General features: G+C 40.1%; 1 protein-coding gene across 4 annotated transcripts in view; it reads left to right on the top strand.

Moving 5' to 3' along the window:
• The window catches only part of trub1 (TruB pseudouridine (psi) synthase family member 1), an 85,933-nt gene that overhangs the window by 10,693 nt on the left and 52,628 nt on the right, over positions 1-22,612 (top strand). For 3 of the 4 annotated variants that reach the window (XM_087998849.1, XM_043712809.2, XM_043712808.2), the window contains exons 2-3: positions 5,804-5,899; positions 7,440-7,495. In XM_087998849.1, the coding sequence (XP_087854975.1) occupies positions 5,804-5,899; positions 7,440-7,495 (152 nt within the window). The remainder of the gene's footprint in view (positions 1-5,803; positions 5,900-7,439; positions 7,496-22,612) is intronic. The other variant, XM_043712810.2, reaches the window with a different exon arrangement.

The raw sequence follows: 22,612 nt of genomic DNA, 5'->3' as shown, positions 1-22,612 counted from the left end.
TGATTCTTACTGCAGTCAGGATTAATGTTGATTGCCGTTGACCAATATCAGAATTTGTCCAGTGTTGCATGCTATGTTTGGAATTTTTGAATTTTTTGAAGCTGTTTGCACGCTGCCTTCTGGAGACAGATATATTGTTTGAAATAGTTCAACTTGTGATGTGTGACCTGCTGTACATAACTGGCTTCTCAACAGCATTGGGATTCCTATAACCTTACTTATTTTTGTGGTAAGCAGAATGCCATTTTGGTATAGCAGCAATATCCTGTTAGATGTTCTGTTTGCTGTGAATGATTTGTTTTGTGGAAATGGTTGGAGAATTGGACCTTCTTTGCTTGAAAGAATATGAAGAAGATGGCTCCATAGGGAGCATGAAATGTTATTTAGCAAAGGAAAATTTGAGTTTGGCCAACTTGAACTAAGCCAAAATATTGGGTAAGGACAATTTAGGAAAGATGTGACAGAATGATTGATGTTTGTATTGTTATGCGAAGTAAGGTGAAACTCTTATATTCATTTAATTTGCAGTTAGAAAATGTGTTGGGGGGGAGCTACCTGTTTCCTGTATTGATTGCACTAAAAAGTATTGGGCTTTCTATGTCTCTATTTGGGGGTGGGGGGGGGTGCATTATCTGGATGTCAGCAAAATGAGGTCAAACTTGGCTCTGATACACTCTGATTTACTTGTAGTTTTATATCTGCAGTAGTGTCGAAGGAATTGGAACCCATAGTGGATGAGAAGATATTGTTAGTTCATAATTGCAAGAGCACATTCTTTGATTAATAGATTTTAGAGCAAAATGATCACATCTGGGCCTGGAAATGGAATGACTATTCCTATTATATGCACATGATCAACCATAAGCTTAACATCTCGATGTTGGGAAGGTTGTGCCATTTTCTTTTCATAATTTGGCTTTTTCTGGCGCATCTAACTCGGAATGAAGTATTTGTGTAATTTCTTCAGATGATATAAATAGTTGAAAAGAAGCTGTCTGTTAATGTAGTACTTAAACAGAGATCTTGAGTATATATTTGACTTGACTATTTGTTTTGTAGTGTTGCTGAACAAAGAGACTTTGGTGTGCAAGTTCATAGTTCCCTGAAAGTGGAGTAGCAGGTAGATAGGATAGTGAACAAGGTGTTTGGTATGCTTACCTTTATTGGTCAGTGCATTGAGTGCAGGAGTTGGGAGGTCATATTGCAGCTGTGCAGGGCGTTGGTTAGGCCACTTTTCAAATATTGCATGAAATTCTAGTCTCCCTGCTATAGGAAGGATGTTGTGAAACTTGAAAGGGTTCAGAAAATATTTACAGGGATGTGGCCAGGTTTGGAGAGTTTGAACTCTAGGGAGATGCTGAATAGGCTGGGGCTATTTTCCCTGGAGCCTCAGAAGCTGCGGGGTGACTTTTTGTAGAAATTTAGAAAATCATGAGGGGCATGGGTACAAAGACTAAATACGCACTTTCTGTTTCCTGACTTGATAATTGCGCCCAGTTTTATCTTGGAGAAAGCACATCATTGTGACTGGAAGGTTTGGTGATTAATGGTAAACCCCAACATGTTGATAATGGTGGAATCAGAGGTGATAATGCCAACATACATCAAGGAATGATGGTTGGAGTTTGTTATTGCATGGCACAAATGTTTCTTGCCACTTCTCAATCCAAGCTTGAATGTTACCCAGGTTTTGCTACATTTTAGTATACTTTCCTTTACTATTTCACTTATTATAAATGAGACTGCATTCCATGAAATTATCAGTAAACATCCTCAATCTTGCTTTATGTTGGAGTCAAGGCTATTATTGAAGTAACTAAACGTTGTTGGGCCCGGAACACTGCACTAAGAAACTGTAGCAGCGATATTTTGGGGTTGAGATGATACACTGATTGTAACTTAATTTCCTTTCCATCTTCTTTTCAACTTCCCTCAATTGGTTCCACTCTTGCCTAACCATAGGCATAGCATTGCAAAAATCTTCACCTCCTGCTCCTACACCATTAAGTTCCTCCAAAAGGCTGATCTTTAGCTACATAGTCCAACGTCATGGGGTCTACTTCTATACCAGTTCTTAACATCTTTCTTAAAAATCCAAATCTTAAAACCAAGATTTTACTCACCAAATCTCACACTCTTTAGCATCAAACTCGGTCTGATAACATCTCTGAAAAGCTGCTCTGAATGCATTTGCTTTAAAAATCACCATCTATATGCAAGCCATTGTTTCCAAATAAGCTAAATTAATCCACTAATGAACGGATTGTGTCACAAGCAGTGTGGCACAATGGTAGCATCCCTACTTCCAGGCAAGATGATTCAGAAACAAGTCCCAACTGCCATGTACGGATGCATGTCATAACGTATACAAACGTTAAAAATAACTATAAAATTTAAGCACAGTTGTAACTGATGATTAAAATTCGGATTTGAAAAATCCCATTCAATGACCAAACTTTCCAGTCACAATGATGTGCTTTCTCCAAGATAAAACTGGGCGCAATTATCAAGTCAGGAAACAGTGCGTATTTAGTCTTTGTAGCCATTATAAAGCAGAGGTGGATGGCCAATATTATAGCTAAAGGTACCTTTTCATTATACATGTGGTGCGCTCTGCAATGAATGTAGCGCACAATTTGACTGTTGACCGACAATTCTATTCATCAATCCTTAGCTATCATTTGTTTCTCCAAATGTAGCAATGGCTCTATTGTTTAGAAGCGCAAGTCATTGGTCAAAACAGGTAATACCACTACCTCATACTTGGAAGCTTCGGGTTTGAGTTCTGGACTGGATAGTCACAGAACGTGCATTCGTAATAGAACCGAACGAGTTGATGTTCAACCTGCGAATGCAGATTGTAAAAGCAGAAGGATCTACTGATCAGTTAGAACCATGTGACAGCTCCAGTGCAACAGCCTACCTATGTTAGAAAAAAAATGCACATGAGCTAAATTCCTCGTTTCAAGGGATTGCTGATGATGATAGTCTTTAGTAAATACAGCACTTTTGATGACACAGGATCGGAGATATATAACACAGAAATAGACCTTTTGGTCCAACACGTCCATGCCGACCAGATATCCTAAACAAATCTAGTTCCACTTGCCAGCATTTGGCCCATTTCTCGCTAAACCCTTCCAATTCACGTACACATTCAGATGCCTTTTAAATGGTGTAATTGAACCAGCCTCCACCATTTGCTCTGGCAGCTCACTGCACACACGTACCATCCTTTGTGTGAAAAAGTTGCCCCCTCTGGTCCCTTTCAAATCTTTCCCCTCTCACCCTAAACCTGTGCCCTCTAGTTCTAGACTTCCTCACCTTGGGTAAAGGCCTTGTCTATTTACTCTACCCATGCCCCTCATGATTTTCTAAATTTCTACAAAAAGTCACCCCGCAGCTTCTGAGGCTCCAGGGAAAATAGCCCCAGCCTATTCAGCATCTCCCTAGAGTTCAAACTCTCCAAACCTGGCCACATCCCTGTAAATATTTTCTGAACTCTTTCAAGTTTCACAACATCCTTCCTATAGCAGGAAGACTAGAATTTCATGCAATATTTGAAAAGCGGCCTAACCAACGCCCTGCACAGCTGCAATATGACCTCCCAACTCCTGCACTCAATGCACTGACCAATAAAGGTAAGCATACCAAACACCTTGTTCACTATCCTCTCTACCTGCTACTCCACTTTCAGGGAACTCTAGAGACTTCCACATGCACAGTCAATAGGGGCACCTGGTGTCAGCAGATACTGACTCCTGAAGAAGGGTTTATGCCCGAAATGTCGATTCTCCTGTTCCCTGGATGCTGCCTGACCTGCTGCGCTTTTCCAGCAACACATTTTCAGCTCTTTACCATTAATCAGCAATTCTGAAGTAGCCTCAAATACTGGTTACAAGGGAAAATCAGAAACTGGAAATTCTGCAATGAGTAACTTAACCTTCTGTCTCCCCAAAGGTTGTCCATCAACTACAAGGCAACAGGTCAGGAGTGTGATTGAATAGTCACCAGTTTGCCAGGTTCAGTGTGGCTCCTATAATTCTCAACCAAAGAAAATTTATACCATCTCGAACAAAGCCCACTTGTTAACGCCCCATTTACCACCTTCAACATTGATGCATTTCAGTACTGGTGCATTGTGGCAGTGGTGTATATGACATGCAAAATGGATTGCAGCAACTCCCCGAGGACCTTTTTAACAACATCTCCTACCATCTGGACAGCAGATGCATGGAAACACCATGACCTCCATCTCTCAACATCCCAATTTTGAAATATGTCACTGTCCTTCACTATTACTAGATCAAAATTCTGGAATTGCTTACCTAATGGCACTGTACATATACCTTCAAACCATGGTCTGCTGCAGTTCAAGACGACAACAACTTGCACCAGCTTCTCAGTTAGAAATGGACAGTCACTGATATTGTTTGTAACTTTTTGGTCAAGCTTATTTCATCACTGGCTAATTGAATCGTTTCAAATATTTTTCCAATCTTGGAGTTGCAGAGAAAATGGGTACATTCTAGAGATGTAAAAATTTGCAAGGAAAAGGAGATTGGAAATGGCTGTAGTCTATAAGGATAGAGGGTGATCATAATCCTAAAATGAACTAATTCCACCTGTCTGCGCTTGGCCTATATCCATCCAAACATTTCTTATTAATGTACTAATCCAAATGAATTTTAAACATTGTAACTATATCCGCATTCACCACTTCCACTGGAAGTTCATTCTGCACCCAAATCACTCTGTAAAATAGATGCCCCACATGTCTTTTCAAAATCTTTCTTCTCACCTTTTTTTAATATAAAAGATGCTCCATAATCTTGAAATCCCCCTTTCTAGGGAATAGACACTTGCCATTCACCTTATCTATATCCTTCATTATTTTATAAACACATGTAAGGTCACCTCAACCTCCTATGTGTCAGTGTGAAAAGTCCTATCCTATCCAGCCTCTCCTGATAACTCAAACACTCTATTCATAACAACATCCTGGTAAATCTCTTCTGAACCTTCTCCAGCTTAATAATATCCTTTCTATAACGGAGACCAGAACTGGACATAGTACTCCAGAAGAGGCCTCAGCAACATCCTGTATAACCTCAGCATAACATCCCAACTCCTATCTCCAAAAGTTGTGAGCAATGAAGACAAGCATGCTAAACACCTCCTTAACAACCCTGGCTATATGTGATACAAACTTCAAAGAATTATGTACTTGAACCCCCATGTCTCAATGTTCTACAATACTATCCAAGGCCCTACTTTAAATTGTAGAAGTCTTCTTTGTTTGTTTTACTAAAATGCAATGCAATGCATTTATCCAAATTAAACTCCAAGAGAGGAGAATTCCCAATTTTTAATGTGATTGAGCCACATATGGTGATGGATGGCTAATTAGTTGTTGACCAGGTAAAGAAGTTCGAGAGAACTCACCTTTTTCCAGACTTGATGCAATTCAAAACCATAAATGATGGAGAGCATTCCTCTAAGTCAAATGAGATCATACGAAATTTCACTTGCTACTTCAACCATGAAATGAATTTAAAATCCATATCCTACACATCATGGTCTTTCTTCTTCAGTGTTCATTCTCAAGATTTTGGTATAGCCAACAAGATGCTGGCCGACTGTCAAATTCTGCAGACTATGGGAGAGTGCACTTTGGTAGTACCATTTAAATTTCAGCCAAAAAGCATAATAAAACACTTGTTCAGATATTTTGTGACATTTCAATTTTGTTTTTAAACAACTGACGTGTTAGTCTGACATTTGAATTGTGTTGCTCAAACAGAGGCTGGCATCAAGCAACATCCAATGAAAAGAAAGAAACAGGTTTTAAAGTTGGGACATGGAGGAACTCTTGACAGTGCAGCATCAGGAGTGCTTGGTAAGAAGAGGTGGGGATTGAAAGCTAAAGGTACTTCCGTAGCAATGGGTAAACAGCTATATGCATTGACGACTTGTTTGCTTTTATCACCCTTCGATGTCTTAAACATGTTAAAATAGACTTTGCATACTAGAAGGCATATATCACAGTATGTATGAGGGATTACAGTAATTTGCAGGCTGTGTTTGTTATCTATCAGCATTCTAATTTGGGCGGCAACTTTATACAATGCTGGTGAGAGATTGTACAACCAGCTGATGACTCCTGTTGCTCACAGATCTTGAGAAACAAAAGGCAGCTGAAGCTGATCACTAGCAGTGATGTACTGAGAAAGCCTATCAAAACATTAGATTTAAATGGACAAGAGCAATGTTTTAGGATTACCCTAACCCTAATACTAGGAGAAAGTGAGGACTGCAGATGCTGGAAGTCAGAGTCAGGATTGTGGTGCTGGAAAAGCACAGCAAGTCAGGCAGTATTCGAGGAGCAGGAGAATCGACATTTCAGGCAAGAGCCCTTCATCAGGATAGATGCATTCAAATGAAATGCATTTGTCGATAGATGCATTCAAATGAAATCCAGAGAAAATATTAATCTAGTCTCCAGCTTCCTTGATTTTAATCATATTTGTATTCCTTTCCTAGTTTTGAGTATTCGGATACTTGGCCTATATTGACATAAGAATCCTTTTTAAAATAACAAATTAACTTTGGAGCTTTTTTTATGTTGCACAATCCTTAAACTTCTATTGACTTTGCTGAACTGGAATGTTGTGCTGCACTCTGTCTTTAAGATAAACTCGCATGCACTTGGAAAGGAATGTTTGAGAGTGTTTCTTTATTCCCTGCATGATATTTTCCTAATTGCTACATAGATATGCATGTGAAAGAGAATCTTGGTTTGAATCCCGAATTCCAGATCATCTTTCTCAAGTTTCTCTCAGTTCTTGCATCTTAACACCTTCTTTTCTAAAGACTAGAGTTCAAATATAACGCTTAGCATTTTACCTCTGTATTTAAAGTGCAAATAACAAGGTTCTCTATGACTACTTTACTTTGTTAAAAGCAATAATATTTTTTGTGATTGCAGCAAGAGCTGTACAGAGTAGTCCAGAATTAACATAAAAACAGAAATTGCTGGAAAATCCCAGCAGGTCTGGCAGCATCTATAGAGAGATTTTAAGAGTTAATATTTTGGGTCCAGTGTCCCTTCTTCAGACCTCCGTTCAGTCCACCCAAGATTTTTCCAGCAATTTCTATTTTTATTTCAGATTTCCAGCATCCACAGTTTTTTCAGTTTTTAGTCAGAATTGAGTTATTGCTAATAATACAATGTTTGATTGAACGTTATCTTTCTGTTAACAGTAATTGAGCACTGTTGATGGTTTCATAGATTTATTTTGCATTATAGTCTTAAGACCTATTTCCTGACCAATGTTCTGCACAGTGCTCGATCTTTGTTTACAATTCTGATTTGCTGCAATTGTTTCTCTTGCCATATGTTTAAAAAAAATTACTGTTTTCCTTTTGTTTTACTTTAGTGGTTGGAATTGGCAAAGGGACCAAAATGCTTAGTGGAATGTTGTCCTGCTCCAAGGTAAGTGTAATTGTTTAATATGAATATGATTTGTTTCTGGTTCTGCTAAATTCATAGCCTCAGCATTTAATTCACTGTAAAATGTTCCCTTTTGAGAATCTCCCTTAACTTTGGCTGCATTTGATTGTGCTGCTTCAGCAAAAGTATAAACTGTGTTAATATTGCTGACATAGTTTAAGATTGCTTTATTAATATTCATCACTCAATAAAGTCATTGTTAATAATATGGGTGAGGTGACTGCATAACAGTATGCAGAGACCCAATTAATGATCTGTGGCCACAGCAGGTGGTAGAATTTGAACAAAAAATCCAGAATTAAAACTAAAATGAATTTCAAACCATTGTTGCTTGTCATAAAATCTCATCTGGTTCATTACTGTACCTCGAAGGTCAACTGATGTCCTTAACTGGTCTGGCCAACAAGTGACTCCAACATGATTAAATCTTAACCGTCTATGAAATGGCTGAACAAACCATTCTGTTGTATCAAGCACTAACTTATTTTTAAAAAAGGAAAGGAACCTGACAGATTTCCTGACGTTGACTAAGGCGCTAAAAAATAAATGAGGAGATAATGGCCTAATGGTATTAATGCTCGACTATTAATTCAGAAACTCAGCTGATGTTATGGGGGCTCTAGTTTGAATCCCACCATGATGGTGGAATTTGAACTCAACAAAAAACATTCTGGAATCAAGACTCTTGACCGTGAAACTACTGTCGATAATGTCCTTCAGGGAAGGAAATCTGCCATCTTCACCTTGTCTGGCCTAGGCGTGACTCCAGATCCATAGCAATGTGGCTGACTCTCAACTGCCATCTAAAATAGCCTACCAAGGCACTCCATTGTATCAATTACTGCAAAGTATCAACAAAGAAATGAAAACACACAGACCACCTGGTATCAACCAAGTACCGGAAAACACAACAGGAAAAACAGCCCTGTTAATCCTGCAAAGTCCTCCTTACGAATATCTGAGGGCTAGTGCCAAAATTGGGAGAGCAGTGTCAAATACTAGTCAAGCAACAGCCTGACATTGTCTGTAAAGTATGATTCTCTGAGTATGATGTATGTCCCAGGCGCCACCATCATCATCCTTGGATATGTCTTGACTCACGAGCAGAACAGCAGAAGTTGTGGCACCATGGTACACAGTTGGGAAGATATTGCTCTGGGAGATCTCAACATTGACTTCAGACCCCAAGAAGTCTTATTGCTTCAGGTTAAACGTGGGATTTGAAAAATCTTGCTGTTCTACCATGTGCCATCTTCTGTTGGCTGATGAATCAGTACTTGTTGAATAAAACTAGAAGGACGTATTGAAGTGGCAGGAGCACAAAAAGTACTCTGCATGGGTGATTTCAATATTCCTTGCCAAGAGTGGATTGGCAGCACTACTGATCGAGCTAGTCAGATCCTAAAGGACAGAGCTGGTAGACTGGGTCTGCAACAGATGGTGAGAGAACTAGCGAGCGAAAAACATACTTGACCTTATCCTTACCGATTGGCTGACTGCAGATGCATCTGTTCATGACAATCGGTAAGAGTGATCACCACACAGTTCTTGTGGCAAGAAAATCCTGCCTTCACACCAGGAATACCCTCTGTGTTGTGTCACTATCGCTGTGTCTAAATGGGGCAGACTTCAAACACATCTGGTAAGTCCAGACTGGGCATCCATGAGGAGCCATCAACAACAGCAGAATTGAACTCCAACACAACCTGCAATTTTATGGCCTGGCATATCCCCCACTCAGCCACTACTATCAAGCCAGAGGATCGACCCTAGTTCAAAGGAGTGTGTGGGATGGCATGCCAGCAATATCAGGCATACCTAAAAATAACCTGGTGAAGCAACTGAACTGGATTACTTGCATGCCAAACGGCATGTGCAGCAAGTGATAGAGCTAAGGGATCCCACAATCAACGAATCCGATCTAAACTCTGCAGTCTTGTCACATCCAGGTGTTAATGACGGTGGACAATTAAATGATTCATTGGAGGTAGAGGCTGCACAAATATCCCTACCCTCAAAGATGGAAGAGCCCAGCATGTCACTGCAAAAACTGTGCTGAAGCATTCGCAACAATCTTCAACCAGGCGTCCTGAGTGGATGATCCATATTGGCAACCTCCAGTAGTTCTACTCATTTAATTGTCCCTAATTTGGAATTTGGAATTCTAAATTGGAGAAAAACTAATTTTGACAGTATTAGGCAAGAACGTTCAAAAGCTGATTGGGTGCAGATGTTCGCAGGTAAAGGGACGTCTGGAAAATACGAAGCCTTCAGTAATGACAATCCAAAGACGGTGTATTCCTGTTAGGGTGAAAGGAAATGCTGGTAGATGTAGGGAATGCTGGGTGACTAGGGAAATTGAGGGTTTGGTTAAGAAAAAAAAGGAAGCAGATGTCAGGTATAGACAGGAGAGATCAAGTGAATCCTTAGAGTATAAAGGCAGTAGGAGTATACTGAAGAGAAAAATCAGGAGGGCAAAAAGAGGACATAGCTTTGGCAACTAGGGTTAAGGAGAATCCAAAGGTTTTTACAAATCCATTAAGGACAAAAGGGTAATTAAGGAGAGAATAGGGCCTCCCTCAAAGATCAGCAGCCTTTGTGTGGAGCCACAGGATTTGGGGAGAATATACAAAATGAGTATTTTGCATCATTGTTTACTGTGGAGAAGGGCATGAAAGATTTAGAATGTGGGGAAATAGAGGTGACATCTTGAAAAATGTCTGTATTACAGAGGAGGAAGTGTTGGATGTCTTGAAATGCATAATAGTGGATAAATCCCCAGGACCTGATCAGGTGTACCCCAGAACTCTGTGGAAACTAGGGAAGTGATTGCTGGGCCCCTTGCTGAGATATTTCTATCATCAATAGTCACAGGTGAGGTAACGGAAGACTGGAGGTTGGCTAACTTGGTACCATTATCTAAGAAGGGTGGTAAGAAAAAGCCAGGGAACTATAGACTGGTGATGTCGGTGGTGGGCAAGTTGTTAGAGGGAATCCTGAGGTACAGGATGTACATATATTTGGAAAGGCAAGAACTGATTCGGGATAGTCAACATGGCTCTGTGCATGGGAAGTCATGTCTCTCAAACTTGATTGAGTTTTTTGAAGACGTGACAAAGAGGATTGATGAGGGCAGAATGGTAGATGTGATCTATATGGACTTCAGTGAGGCGTTTGATAAGGTTCCCCATGGGATACTGGTTAGCAAGGTGTTAGATCTCATGGAATACAAGGAGAACTAGCCACTTGGATAAAGAACTGACTCGTAGGTGGAAGACAGAGTAGTGGTAGAGGTTTGTTTTTCAGACTGGAGGCCTGTGACCAGTGCAGTGCCACAAGGATCAGTGCTGGGTCCACTACTTCTCTTCATTTCTATAACTGATTTGGATATGAACATAGGAGGTACAATTAGTAAGTTTGCAGATGGCACCAAAATTGGAGGTGTAGTGGACAGCGAAGAAGGTTATCTCAGATTACAATGAGATCTTGATCAGATGGGCCAATGGGCTGAGAAGTGACAGATTGAGTTTAATTTGGGTAAATGCGAGGTGCTGTATTTTGGGAAAGCAAATTTTCGCAGGACTTGTACACTTAATGGTAAGGTCCTCAGGAGTGTTGCTGGATAAAGATACCTTGGAGTGTGTTCACAGCTCCTTGAAAGTTGAGTCGCAGGTAGATAGGAATGTGAAGGAGGAGTTTGGTATGCTTCCCTTGATTGATCAGTGCGTTGGGAGGTCATGTTGCAGCTGTACAGGATGTTGTTTTGGCTGCTTTTGGAATATTGTGTGCAATTTTGGTCTCCTTCCTATCAGAAAGATATTGTGAAACTTGGAAGGGTTCAGAAAAGATTTACAAGGATGTTGCCAGGATTGAAGAATTTGAGCTATAGCGAAAAGCTGAATAGGCTGGGGCTGTTTTCCCTGGAGTGTCGAAGGCTGAGGGGTGACCTTATAGAGGTTTATAAAATTATGAGAGGCGTGGATAGGATAAATAGACTGTCAATAAACACAAGCAAACGGTCTGGTCCTTTAATACTTCACACTTAATTTCTTATACGGCTGGGCACAGATCATCCAGAAACAGAGGTTAAACACTTCAGTGTTCCTCAGAGGAACTGAGCACATGGCTTAAAACCAAGACATTTTTATACTTTTTTTAAAGAGAGGTACAAGCTATAATTGTATATAAATACCAATTAATTGACGGAATGGTTTTATTGACAGCAACTCCGTCCCATGATTTTTCCTGGGAACCAACTTTGTTTTCCAACATTCAAACTATTCTTCTCTAACGAACCTAGTCTCTGCACCTGCACTTGAAGGTCAGTTAAGATGGCCAGTAATGTCTATCTAGTCTGGTTTTTTCTATGCGGTAAAGGAAGCATTGTCTGCTAATCTCTGTAGAGGCAGATTGTGGTTAAGTCAATTATGCAGCTTTAACAGGGTTAAAAGCCATTTTATGCAGCTTTAAGCAGAATTGGCAATTTGCAGCCTAGATGCGTTTTATTACGTTATTTGCATTAAAAAAACCATTTTATTTCCACCTAAGTTAGTAAGAATATGTATTACGTGGTTGTTCCTGACAACTATTAGTTACCTCCACCTGTATTTAGGTTTCAGATCTTCAGGCACAACATCGAGGGCCAAAGGGCCTGTACTGCAGTGTTATGTTCTATGAATGGCTTGCTAGGCATTTCAGACTTCAGTTGTGAGTCAACCACATTGCTATGGCTCTGGAGTCACATGTTGGCCAGACCAGGTATGGATGGCAGATTTTCTTTCCGAAAGGACATTAGTGAACCAAATGGGTCTTTTTATGACAAAAAAAAAATGGTGGTTTCATGGTCATCAGTTGACTCTTAATTCCAGATTTTTAAAATTGAATTCAAATTCCACCATCTGCCATGGCAGGACTTGAACCCAGGTCTCCAGAATATTATTCTGGGTCTTTGGATTAAAAGTCAAGTGCTCCTACCATTAGGCCATCACCGCCTCTCATAAGTCATAAAATGGAATGTTTTGCCAAGTGTCATTGCAGTGCCATTAACCAGGAACAGAACTGGACTAATTCAATAAATGTGTGTGAATGAATCACCATAGTCTTGCCAGCCCGTAGGTCTGCTGTCTCATTAGAGAGACTACTGATGGTGATTTTAACCTGAGGGCCACCATACCTCAGGCGAAGGGAGAGGTTAAGAACAATCTTCTTCAGCTGGCGATGAGAATTGATCCCATGCTATTGGCATCTCACTGCAACACAATCATCTAACCAACTGTGCTAAATATTGTTGATACAAGAGAAAGTTATAGAGGCTTGGAGTTCCGTGGCAAACAATTATCGAATAAATAAATAATTCCATCATTTGCTCATTTCCCCCAGAGTATGTCCATCATCTCGAGACTGAAGGCAGAATTTTCCTGAGTACAATTCTAACAACATTTGAAACTCTGCTCCATACAGGACAAAACAGCCTACTTAATTAGTCTCCATCCACTGACTTCAACATTCATTCCCTATGCCACCAGTGTCCAGCTGCAGCAGTGTGCTATGTATACCATTCACTGCTCCAAGTCACAAGGCCTCAGTCAATGGAACTTCCGAGTGAATAACCGCCTAGAAGTACACAGGCAGAGGATGCTTGGGAGCATATTGTGTACTCCCAATCATCTTTCATCCCCATGGTGTTCATGAATTTTATCTATCTCTGCCTTAAACAAAATTAAGATGGATGGAGCATGGAGATTCTCTGCTTTAAACTGTTCTGGATATTTGCTGAAATTTTGTTGCAACTTGGGCTGCTTCAATGAAATTTGCAACTCCCAGAAGATAACCTACATAAATGACAATAAGTAGGCCAGTACTGTCAGCAGAGGACAAAAAGTTAACTTTATTATGGAATGCGTGTAGGTATTGATCTCCATGTGGATTTCATGGCAAGCTGGTAGATTTCCTACTTTGAAACTAGTAGTAAACAAAACTTGTAAGCCTTGTTTTTATCAGAATTAGCTGGGAAGTTTTGAGGAGGAAACAAGAGCAAGATATTAAGGCATCTGCAGAAAGTGATGGTAGATTAAAATTTTACATATTATATCATGAAGTGAGGTGAATTAAAGTAGTTTGCAGTGGACTGTGATATATTAATGGGTGCTAATAGCAAATAAGCTATTGAGATACATAGAATAAGAAAATTCTTGGGGTCAGTAAGAAGTCAAACTGAGAGCATCACATTATTACATATCGACCATGTTATTAAATCAGTGGTGCTTATTTAAGCCTTTTAAAGTGAACTCTCCCACTTTGAAAGATAAGGACAGCAAACGTATGGAAACATAACCACCAGCAAGTTCCCCTTCAAATCTTTCTCCTTTCTGAATTGGAACTATATATTCATGTCTTCTGAGCAGCATCAAAATCCTAGAACTTTGCTTCAAGTGGTGTTATGTCTGTACCTCTTTGCACCCTTGCATGTCCTCTCGTCCTGTTGCTCTTGTCCCCTCTCTCTCTCCCAAAATCCATTTGGTCCAAAGCCAATTGGGAACCAGGTGATTACAGTTCCAAGTGTGAAAATATTGGATGAGGGTGTGGTCAGCTGTGTGAATTGCTGCGGAAGCTAAAGGGCATCAAAGTGGAACAGTCATAAATGGCATTTGTTACGATTGGAGAAAAGATGTTTTAATAATGGGGCAGAGGCTCAAACATGGAGAACGATTGCCGAAAGCTACAACAGAGTCACTTTGGAGTTTTCTTACATCAACACAAAAAAATAGGATACAAGTTCAGGTTAAAGTTAAGCAAATGGAATATTGGTCTTTATTTCAAATGATGCATTAAATAGGGAGGTCTTGCTAAAACTGTATAAGGTAATTATCACACCAGATTTGGAACATGGTGAACAGTTTAGGGCCCTTAATCTAAGGAAATTAGATCTTAATCTAATCTAAAACCCTTAAAATACTGGCATTGGAGGCAATCCAGAGAAAGTTCTCTAGACTGATACCAGATATAGAGGGACTGGTTGAATAGGTGAGGCCTGTTCTCATTTGTATGCTTCAATAAGTTCACTTCCTATTCTTCCAAATGGGGGACTTGACAGTGTAGATATAGAAAGGTTGTTTTCTCTTGTGCGAGAGTCTAGGACAAGAGGGCATAGTCTGATTAAGGGGTCATAATTTCAGGACAATGAGGAGCAATTTCTTCTCTGAGGATAGTAAACCTATGGAATTTTTTATGCAGAATGTTGTAGAGGCTGTGTCTATTCAAAGCTTCAGTCAGGTTTATGGGGGAAAGGCAGGAAAGTGGAGTTGAGAATTAACAGATCAATCACAATCTCATGGAATAGTGGAGCAGACTCAGGCAGAATGGCCTACCTCAGCTCCTACAGCTTATGGTCTTCGAGATCTGGCAATGATGGAAATGGATTTTGAAGGTGATGATGTATTGAGGACTGTGGCAAGCCAGAAGACGTCGGAGATGGGATAGCACTGCAAAGACAAGGGGATTAAGGGACCTCTTTTGAGGAGAGAGGTGAAAAAGAACATCACCTGAAGAAAGAATCATTTACAATATTGGCTACCTTAAGGGCTGGGGAGGAAAGTTGGATGATCACTTCAATGAGAATAGGATTGTCACTCAAAATGAGCTAGTATTGAATGCATCGATACACCTATCTGAATGTTAGGAGATATTTAAGGGAGCTGTTTCAAACTTATCCAACAAGCCTGCGATGATAGCAAGACAGTAGGGAGATTTAAGGAATACTGAAAAGTTGGGATGGGTAATTAGCAGCACAGAGCACATGAGAGTAAAATGACGGAAGGAATGACAACAGGGGAAAATTTTCCATTTGCTAGATTCATGCTATTACATAGGAAAATGTTTGCATTTGTTGGTGGTTAATCATCTCAACCTCAGGACATTTTTGTAAAAATTCCTTAGGGTGGGGCCTTGGGCCGACTCGACTTCGGCCAATTCATTTATCAAATCTTTCCCCATCAGATATGGAGATGTTCACTGATTATGCAATTTTGTTTATTTTGTATCATCTGTAATAATGCCGACTGTGCACATGCGCAACCCAACATGATCAACGTCCCAGTCATGGGCTGATCAGTGGTAAGTAACATTTGTGCCAGCTAAAGACTATCTCCAACAGTAGGTGATGTGACCATCTACTCTTGGTACTTAGAGTCAATCAGCACAGAAAGAGACCCTTCTGCACCAATCAGACATCCCAATCTGACCCAGTCTCATTTGCCAGCTTTTGATTTATATCCCTCTTAAACCCTTCCTATCTATGTACCCTGTTTTTTTTAAAAGTTGAAGTTATACCTGCGTCTACTTCCTCTGGCAGCTCATTCCATACGTGTACCACACTCTGTGCAAAGAAGTTACCCCTCAGGTCTTTTTAAAAATCTTTCCCCTCTCACCTTAAACCCATGCCTTCTAGTTTTGGACTCCCCTACTCTTGGAAAAAGACCTTGGCTATTCACCCTATCCATACCCTTCATGATTTTACAAACTTCTATTAGGTCACCCCTCAGCCTTCAGGGAAATTAGCCCCAGCCCATTCAGCCTCTCTCGACAGCTAAAATCTTCCAGTCCGAGCAACATTCTTCTAACTTTTTTTTTGCATCCTCTCAATTTTAACAACATCCTCCCTATAGAAGGGCATCCAGAATTGTACACAGTATTCTAAAAGTGGCCTCACTAATGTCACGTGTAGCTGCAACATGATGTCCCAACTCATATGCTAAGTGTTCTGACCAATGAAGGGAAGTGTGCCAAATGTTGCCTTCACCACCCTGTCTACCTGTGACTCCACTTTTAAGGAACTATGCACCAGTACCTCCTAGGTCTCTTTGTTGGAAACACTTCTCAGGGCCCTACTATTAACTGCATATGTCCTGTCCTGGTTTGCCTTATCAAAATGCAACTCCTTACATTTAAAATAAACTCCATCTGTCACTCCTCGGCCCATTAGTCCATCTGATCAAGGTCCCATTGAATTCTGAGTTAATCTTCTTCACTGTCCAATAAACCTATTTTGTGTCATCTGCAAATGTACTAACCATACCCCTCTTATTCACATCTAAATAATTTATATAAATGAAGAAAAGCAGTGGACCCAGCACTGATCCTTTGGATACCTGCACTATTGGTTATAGGCCTTCAGCCTGAAAAACAGTCCTCTACACCACCACTTGTCTCATACCTTCAAGCCAATTTTGTATCCAGTTGGCTAGCTCCCTCTAAATCCCATGCAGAAGAGTATTTAAATATGGTAAATGCTGACCTTGCCACTGCAACCCATTTCCCTTTAAAAAGAAGTCTCCAGTATAGGTTCTTGGATTTCTGACACCTGCCATTAGCACTGTCCATTGGACAAATCCGCAATGATTACTCTTGTAAGATCTGGAGAATACAGCAACCAATACACGTTATGCATTCCTCCTATGGAGAAAAACAACACATTGTACTGAACCGAAAAAAAAATCACGATGAAGAGCTAAACTCACCTGCCCAATGCTATTTTGATAGGTACAGTAATGCAGGAAGTAAAAAGATCTGCTGATAAATCCAGGTTCATAGTTAGAATTTCAATGGCCTCACAGGCAGCTAGCTGGATACAGTTCTTCATTGGTGACAAAGGCAGTGGATGATTTGGTTTGATAGCTGCACTCCACTCAAACATCATCCTAGATTGTGTGGTGAAGTTCTAACATTAATGATAATACCATCATTGCATGCCCCTCTTCAGTATCCTGTGGGTTAACTATTGAACCAGCATTTTGATTAGACCAGACACTTAAATGCTGTAGCTACAAAAACAGACTGAGGCAAGTCATTGTGGCATGTGACTTGTTGCCTAACTTCCAACAAAACCTTTCCACATCTACAAATCAGAAGTGTAATGAAATGTTCAATTCTGCCTACTTGCCTAGAGTATTGCAGCTCCTAACAACACTCTGTAAGCTTAACACTATCCAGGATAGAGCAGCCATTTGATTGATGGTGCCTTTTAACATTCATCCCCTTAACCACAGGCAACAGTACCCTCAAGCCTCTCCTGATGTTCACAGATAGACAATGTCAACATTGTGTACCAAGCATAAAAAACTGCCGTTAATTCATCGGAGACCTCTTTGATATCATTGCCCAAACCTGTGAGCTCCCCTATCCAGGAGGTTTAGGGCAACTGATGCATGGGAGCACCATAAAATGTTTAAAAAGGGTTTGACATAACAGGGAGTTGCAAAAGTGAATAGGAACTCTTGGGTTAATAAACCGCTTGCTCTGTTAGCCAAGTGTAAATGAGCCTACTGCTGCACAAGATATTTTTGCATTTTGTGCCAATGCGATGCTATAGAAGGGCAACGTGCATAATTTTTAAATGCCTAGGGTTGTTGGCCAGTTGAACATCTCTTTTGATATAGTAGTCAGAAGTCTTTTATTATTTTGGTGTTGACATTAAAATAGCTCCTATTTGTGTTTGTACAAAGCACAACATTGCTTGCATGATGCTTAATTGACAGTCTATTAGATGAGATATGCTATTGGCTAGATATTAATGCCAGTGTGCCATCATGTTAATCCTTGCATTGCTATTGGCAAGACCACTCATTTGTGACAAATCCTGTCCTGGACCATCAATAATTGTCTCAAACAAGTAAAGTTTATGAATCCTTTTAGTAGTGCAAGAGGTCTGATGTCTCTGGTTTAGAGGCTGGCTTTTCAATCAATTGTGTTGCAAAATTTATCGATACGCTTCTTTATCGTAGAATAAGCATAAATGTAGCTGTTAGAACAATGGATAGCTTTAAGGGAGACAATGCAAATGCAAGAAATAAAAATTAAAATCATGGAAGTAGAAAAAGAAAATAGTGAGAGTGGAATGGTGTTTTTGAGATTAATTAGTGATTAATTTTAGCAATTGTAGTCTTAATTAGGAATTTTAGTGCCACCTTGCAAGAGTTTAATTCTACAAGAAGCATAACATTCTGTGGAGCTATTAATAGCCTTGTCTTGGTGTCCTACAAGAATAATTGTTTCCGTTGAAATGGCCATTTGGCGTTGGAATTAAACTTTTTTTCTAATTTTCTTTTTTTCTCTGCTGTCAACACTTACTGTCTAGGAAATAGGCTAAGATGTTCAAAAATCTTTTCTCTCGCTCTCTTTCTTACAAACCCCTCCCCAACCAAGTTCATCTTAACTACCAGAAAGTGGAGATTTTCATCTCTTTAGCTCTGACTTTTAGTTCAAATGTCGCCTGAAGTACTCAAAGTGTAATCTAGCCCACTATCTGTCATTACCCCCCAAATTGCTTGAAATAAGTCACTTTATTTTTGATGGTGAGGCTGCACCAACCCATTTTTTTTTCCCAAAGCAATGGGTATATTTCCTTATAGTGCTGGCCCAATTAAGTCAGTGTCAATAGCAATGATACTGTCACTCCTCAGATTAACTTGAAATTTTTTTTTATATCAGCTTCAGTTTAGCCACAGCCACTGAGAAGATAACCCTTTATATACAGGGTTTATGAATGCCAGATTTACGAATGCTCATACATATGAACGTAATCTCATCTAGATGTGTAATTATAAAAATCCAACATACAAACATTTCCGATACTTGTGAACGGCTCCTTTATCTTGTCCTGTATTGTGTTCCAACTTGCAAAGGACTCCAGAATGGAACATGTTCACAACCTGGGGACTGTTATGTCTTGATTTTTAGAAACTTTATATTACAAATGTGTGAACCATTTTTGGAACATTTGCTGTAGACCTTGCCAGTGCAGGCATTGAATTATGGTTTGGTTATGGATATTGAGGTTGCCACCATGCCACTTATTACCTCACTCCTCACACTTTAGCAGTTAAAATTATTAGTGTAATTAGGTTTCCTGCGTGGACTTTTAAACTTCTGGTGTGTATAGTGTGTTTGTTAATAAATCTAAAAGCATGCACTTATTTTATGGAGGTTGGAAGTTTGTCTTATGGCTAATGTAGGATTGAATTTTTTGCTTTTAATTTCAGACAGTCAGGTGTTTTCTACAGGAAGTACTCCTAACCTTTCCTTTTTGTCAGTTGTACTTGCTTTGAACTAAGAGATGGAAGCATGTCTTGTGCTAGGTTCTTGTGATTTAGACATGCTGTCAGTGACCCTAGTTCACTGCACTGAGTAATTCAACACATTTAGTCTTAAAAACATTGTCTTATCTTCATTTTTTTCATATTTCCTTTTGTACTGCAAGTGTAATTGATGGAGAAGGACCTAGAACAGACCTTGTAAACTGCCTGTCCACTGAACTGGTAGATGTATATTGCTTCACTGCTGGCAGCACTGGTCTTCCATTTCTCTGCAGCTGTCTCCTGCAGCACACTAATTTTGATTTCCCTTGCTTGAAGAGAGTGTGGTGACAGAAGGCGCGGTTCTCTGGGTGAGGAAGGAAGCTTAGAATCTCATCTTCAAAGAAGCTCTACCTTAAATCATTGAATGTTTTTGGAACAATGAAAAAGAAATTGCCATTAGTGTTCCAAGAATTGGGTTGTGGAGGATGGGGTCAGCACTGTATCTTGTATGGAATTGCATTCTGTTATTGTACTGACATTTTCAGTCAGATTGCAGCATTAAAAGAAAAATGGCACATTTTGGGAAACGTATACATTTCCAAGGAATTGATCTTTGAATGTTTATAGTTTGACTGTTTAATTTGATGCATTGCAGTAAATTCTGCACTTGGAGGGTAAATGCATTTTTGTAATATTCAGAATTTTTAAAAAAAATGCTGCAGAGTGCTGTAACATCAAACATGAGATACAAAGGCCCACATTTATTCTGTTGTTAGCTACTGTTTCTTAGTTTTCTGCTGCAATAATCAATCCATACTTCATTTCAGATTGAACTTTTGTATGTTGAGGAGGGTTAGAGGACAAACGAATCAAACCATTATTAACCTTTACCTTTGGCATTCCTGTCCATTAATCAATCTGATAATTATCTCAGCATTGATCACTGAACCGTGATAAAAGATTGCTTTCCTTAACACTATACTCCCCCAAATGCAATGGTAAAACAACATAAATGAGCTTCTCTGCCTCTGTAGGCATGCACTTAGTACAGAATGAGATTTGATGCCTGATGTGTACTGAGTTAGAAATAACGAAGTCTGTTAGATGGAACCACCATGGTATACCACAGTGACCTCTGATTTGAGAACTGCAAAGATACGGAGAAAAACTGGAAAGTGCATATTCTGGTTTGAGATTAAAAATCACACAACACCAGGTTATAGTCCAACAGGTTTATTTGGAAGCACTAGCCTTTGGAGCACTGCTGCTTCATCAGGTGGTTGTGGAGTACACAATTGTAAGGCATAGAATTTATAGCAAAAGTTTTCAGTGTGATGTAACTGAAATTACATATTGAAAAAGACCTGGATTGTTTAAGTCTCTCATCTTTTAAAATGAGCATGTTGGTTTCAGTTCTTTCATATATAAATCGCAGAACATTTAAAAGTTACATTCTTAAGTGAACTTTAACAATTGGTGTCATGTTGGCCCGGATAATGCACTTAAAGTGTGAGCTGCCCTGTGTGAGACTGTCTGTATCACAATGGTCAGATTGATTCTAATCTTAAAAAATGGATTTATAGAATCTGACATGAATTCATGCAGTTTTTGAGCAAAGTAAAATGTAATTCTGCAAGTACAAATTCACCCCACAAACTTTAATGTCTGTGTGTGCATGTGGGTGCGAGTGTGTGTGTGTGGGATGGAGGGGGGGTGGGGGTTATGAGCGTCTGTGTGTGTGTGTGTGTTTGTGTGTAAAGGGATAGAAGTCTGTGAGAGGGTGTATATGTGAATGTGGGAGTGTATGGGTCAGTAGGAGTGTGTGTTTGTGTAGTGCAATGGGGTCACTTGTAGTATGACATGAACCCAATGACCCGGTTGAGGCCATCCCTATGGATACTAAATTATCAGCCTCTGCTTGGCCACTTTTCGTTGTTGCCCGTCGGAAGTCTGCCTTGCAGGACGGTCACTCGAAGGTCCGAGGTTGAATGTCCTGGACCGCTGAATTGCTCTCCAATTGGGAGGGAACACTCCTGTCTATTGTTGTGCGGTGTCCCTTCATTTGTTGCCCTAGCCCCTGCTTGGTCTTGCCAATGTTCAATGCCTTAGGACATCCTTGCCTGTAGTGTATGAGATAGACAACTTTGGCTGAGTCGCATGAGTTCCTGTCATGTACATGGTGGGAGGTGGCCCCACGCGTAATAGTGGTACCAGTGTTGACACTCTGACACGTCTTGTAGTGTCCTCACAAGGTTGTATGGTGTTGTCCTGAAAGCCAGGCTGTTTGCTGCGGACAGTGATCTGTTTGAGGTTTGGTGATTATTTAAAGATGAGAAGTACTCATCATCATTGATAATGTGTTGAAGGTTGGGAAGAACATGGTGTAGGTTTTTGGCTCCTGGGAAGTACTGGACAACGAAGGGTACTCTGTCGGTTGCAGCTCATGTCTCGTCTCCTGAGGAGGTCACTACAGTTCCTTGCTGTGGCACATTGGAACTGGCGGTCGATGAGTTGAGCATCATACCCTATTCTTATGAGGGCATCCTTGGGTACTTCCAGGTGCCAGTCACTTTCCTCCTCATCTGAACAGAACCTGCATATGCATAGGGCTTGTCTGTAGGGGGTGGCTGTTTTAATATGTTTTGGGTGGAAGCTGGAGAAGTGTACCATCTTGAGGTTATCTGTGGGTTTGTGGTAGAGTGAGGTGCTGAATTGCCCATCCTTGATAGGGATGTATGTGTCCAAGAATGAAACAGATAGTAGAGAGTAGTCCATGGTGAATTTGATGAAACTCGTTGGTATCACTGTGTAGATGTTTCAGTGACTCCTCTCCATGGGTCCACAGGAAGAAAATGTTGTCCAAGTATGTGATGTATATTGTTGGTTGGTGATGCTGCGTAGAGAAGAAGTCTTATTTGAACCTGTGCATGAAAATGTTGGCATATTGGGTTGAAAATTTGGTCCGCATGGCTGTTCGGTGTGCCTGGATGAAGAACTTGTTGTCAAAGGTGAAAATGTTGTGATTGAG

This window comes from Chiloscyllium plagiosum, unplaced genomic scaffold (assembly GCF_037043375.1).
Source record: "Chiloscyllium plagiosum isolate Xiang-an unplaced genomic scaffold, Cpla_swu_hap1 HiC_scaffold_22, whole genome shotgun sequence".
In the NCBI taxonomy this organism is placed as follows: domain Eukaryota; kingdom Metazoa; phylum Chordata; class Chondrichthyes; order Orectolobiformes; family Hemiscylliidae; genus Chiloscyllium; species Chiloscyllium plagiosum.
This window is presented reverse-complemented; position numbering and strand designations above follow the sequence as displayed.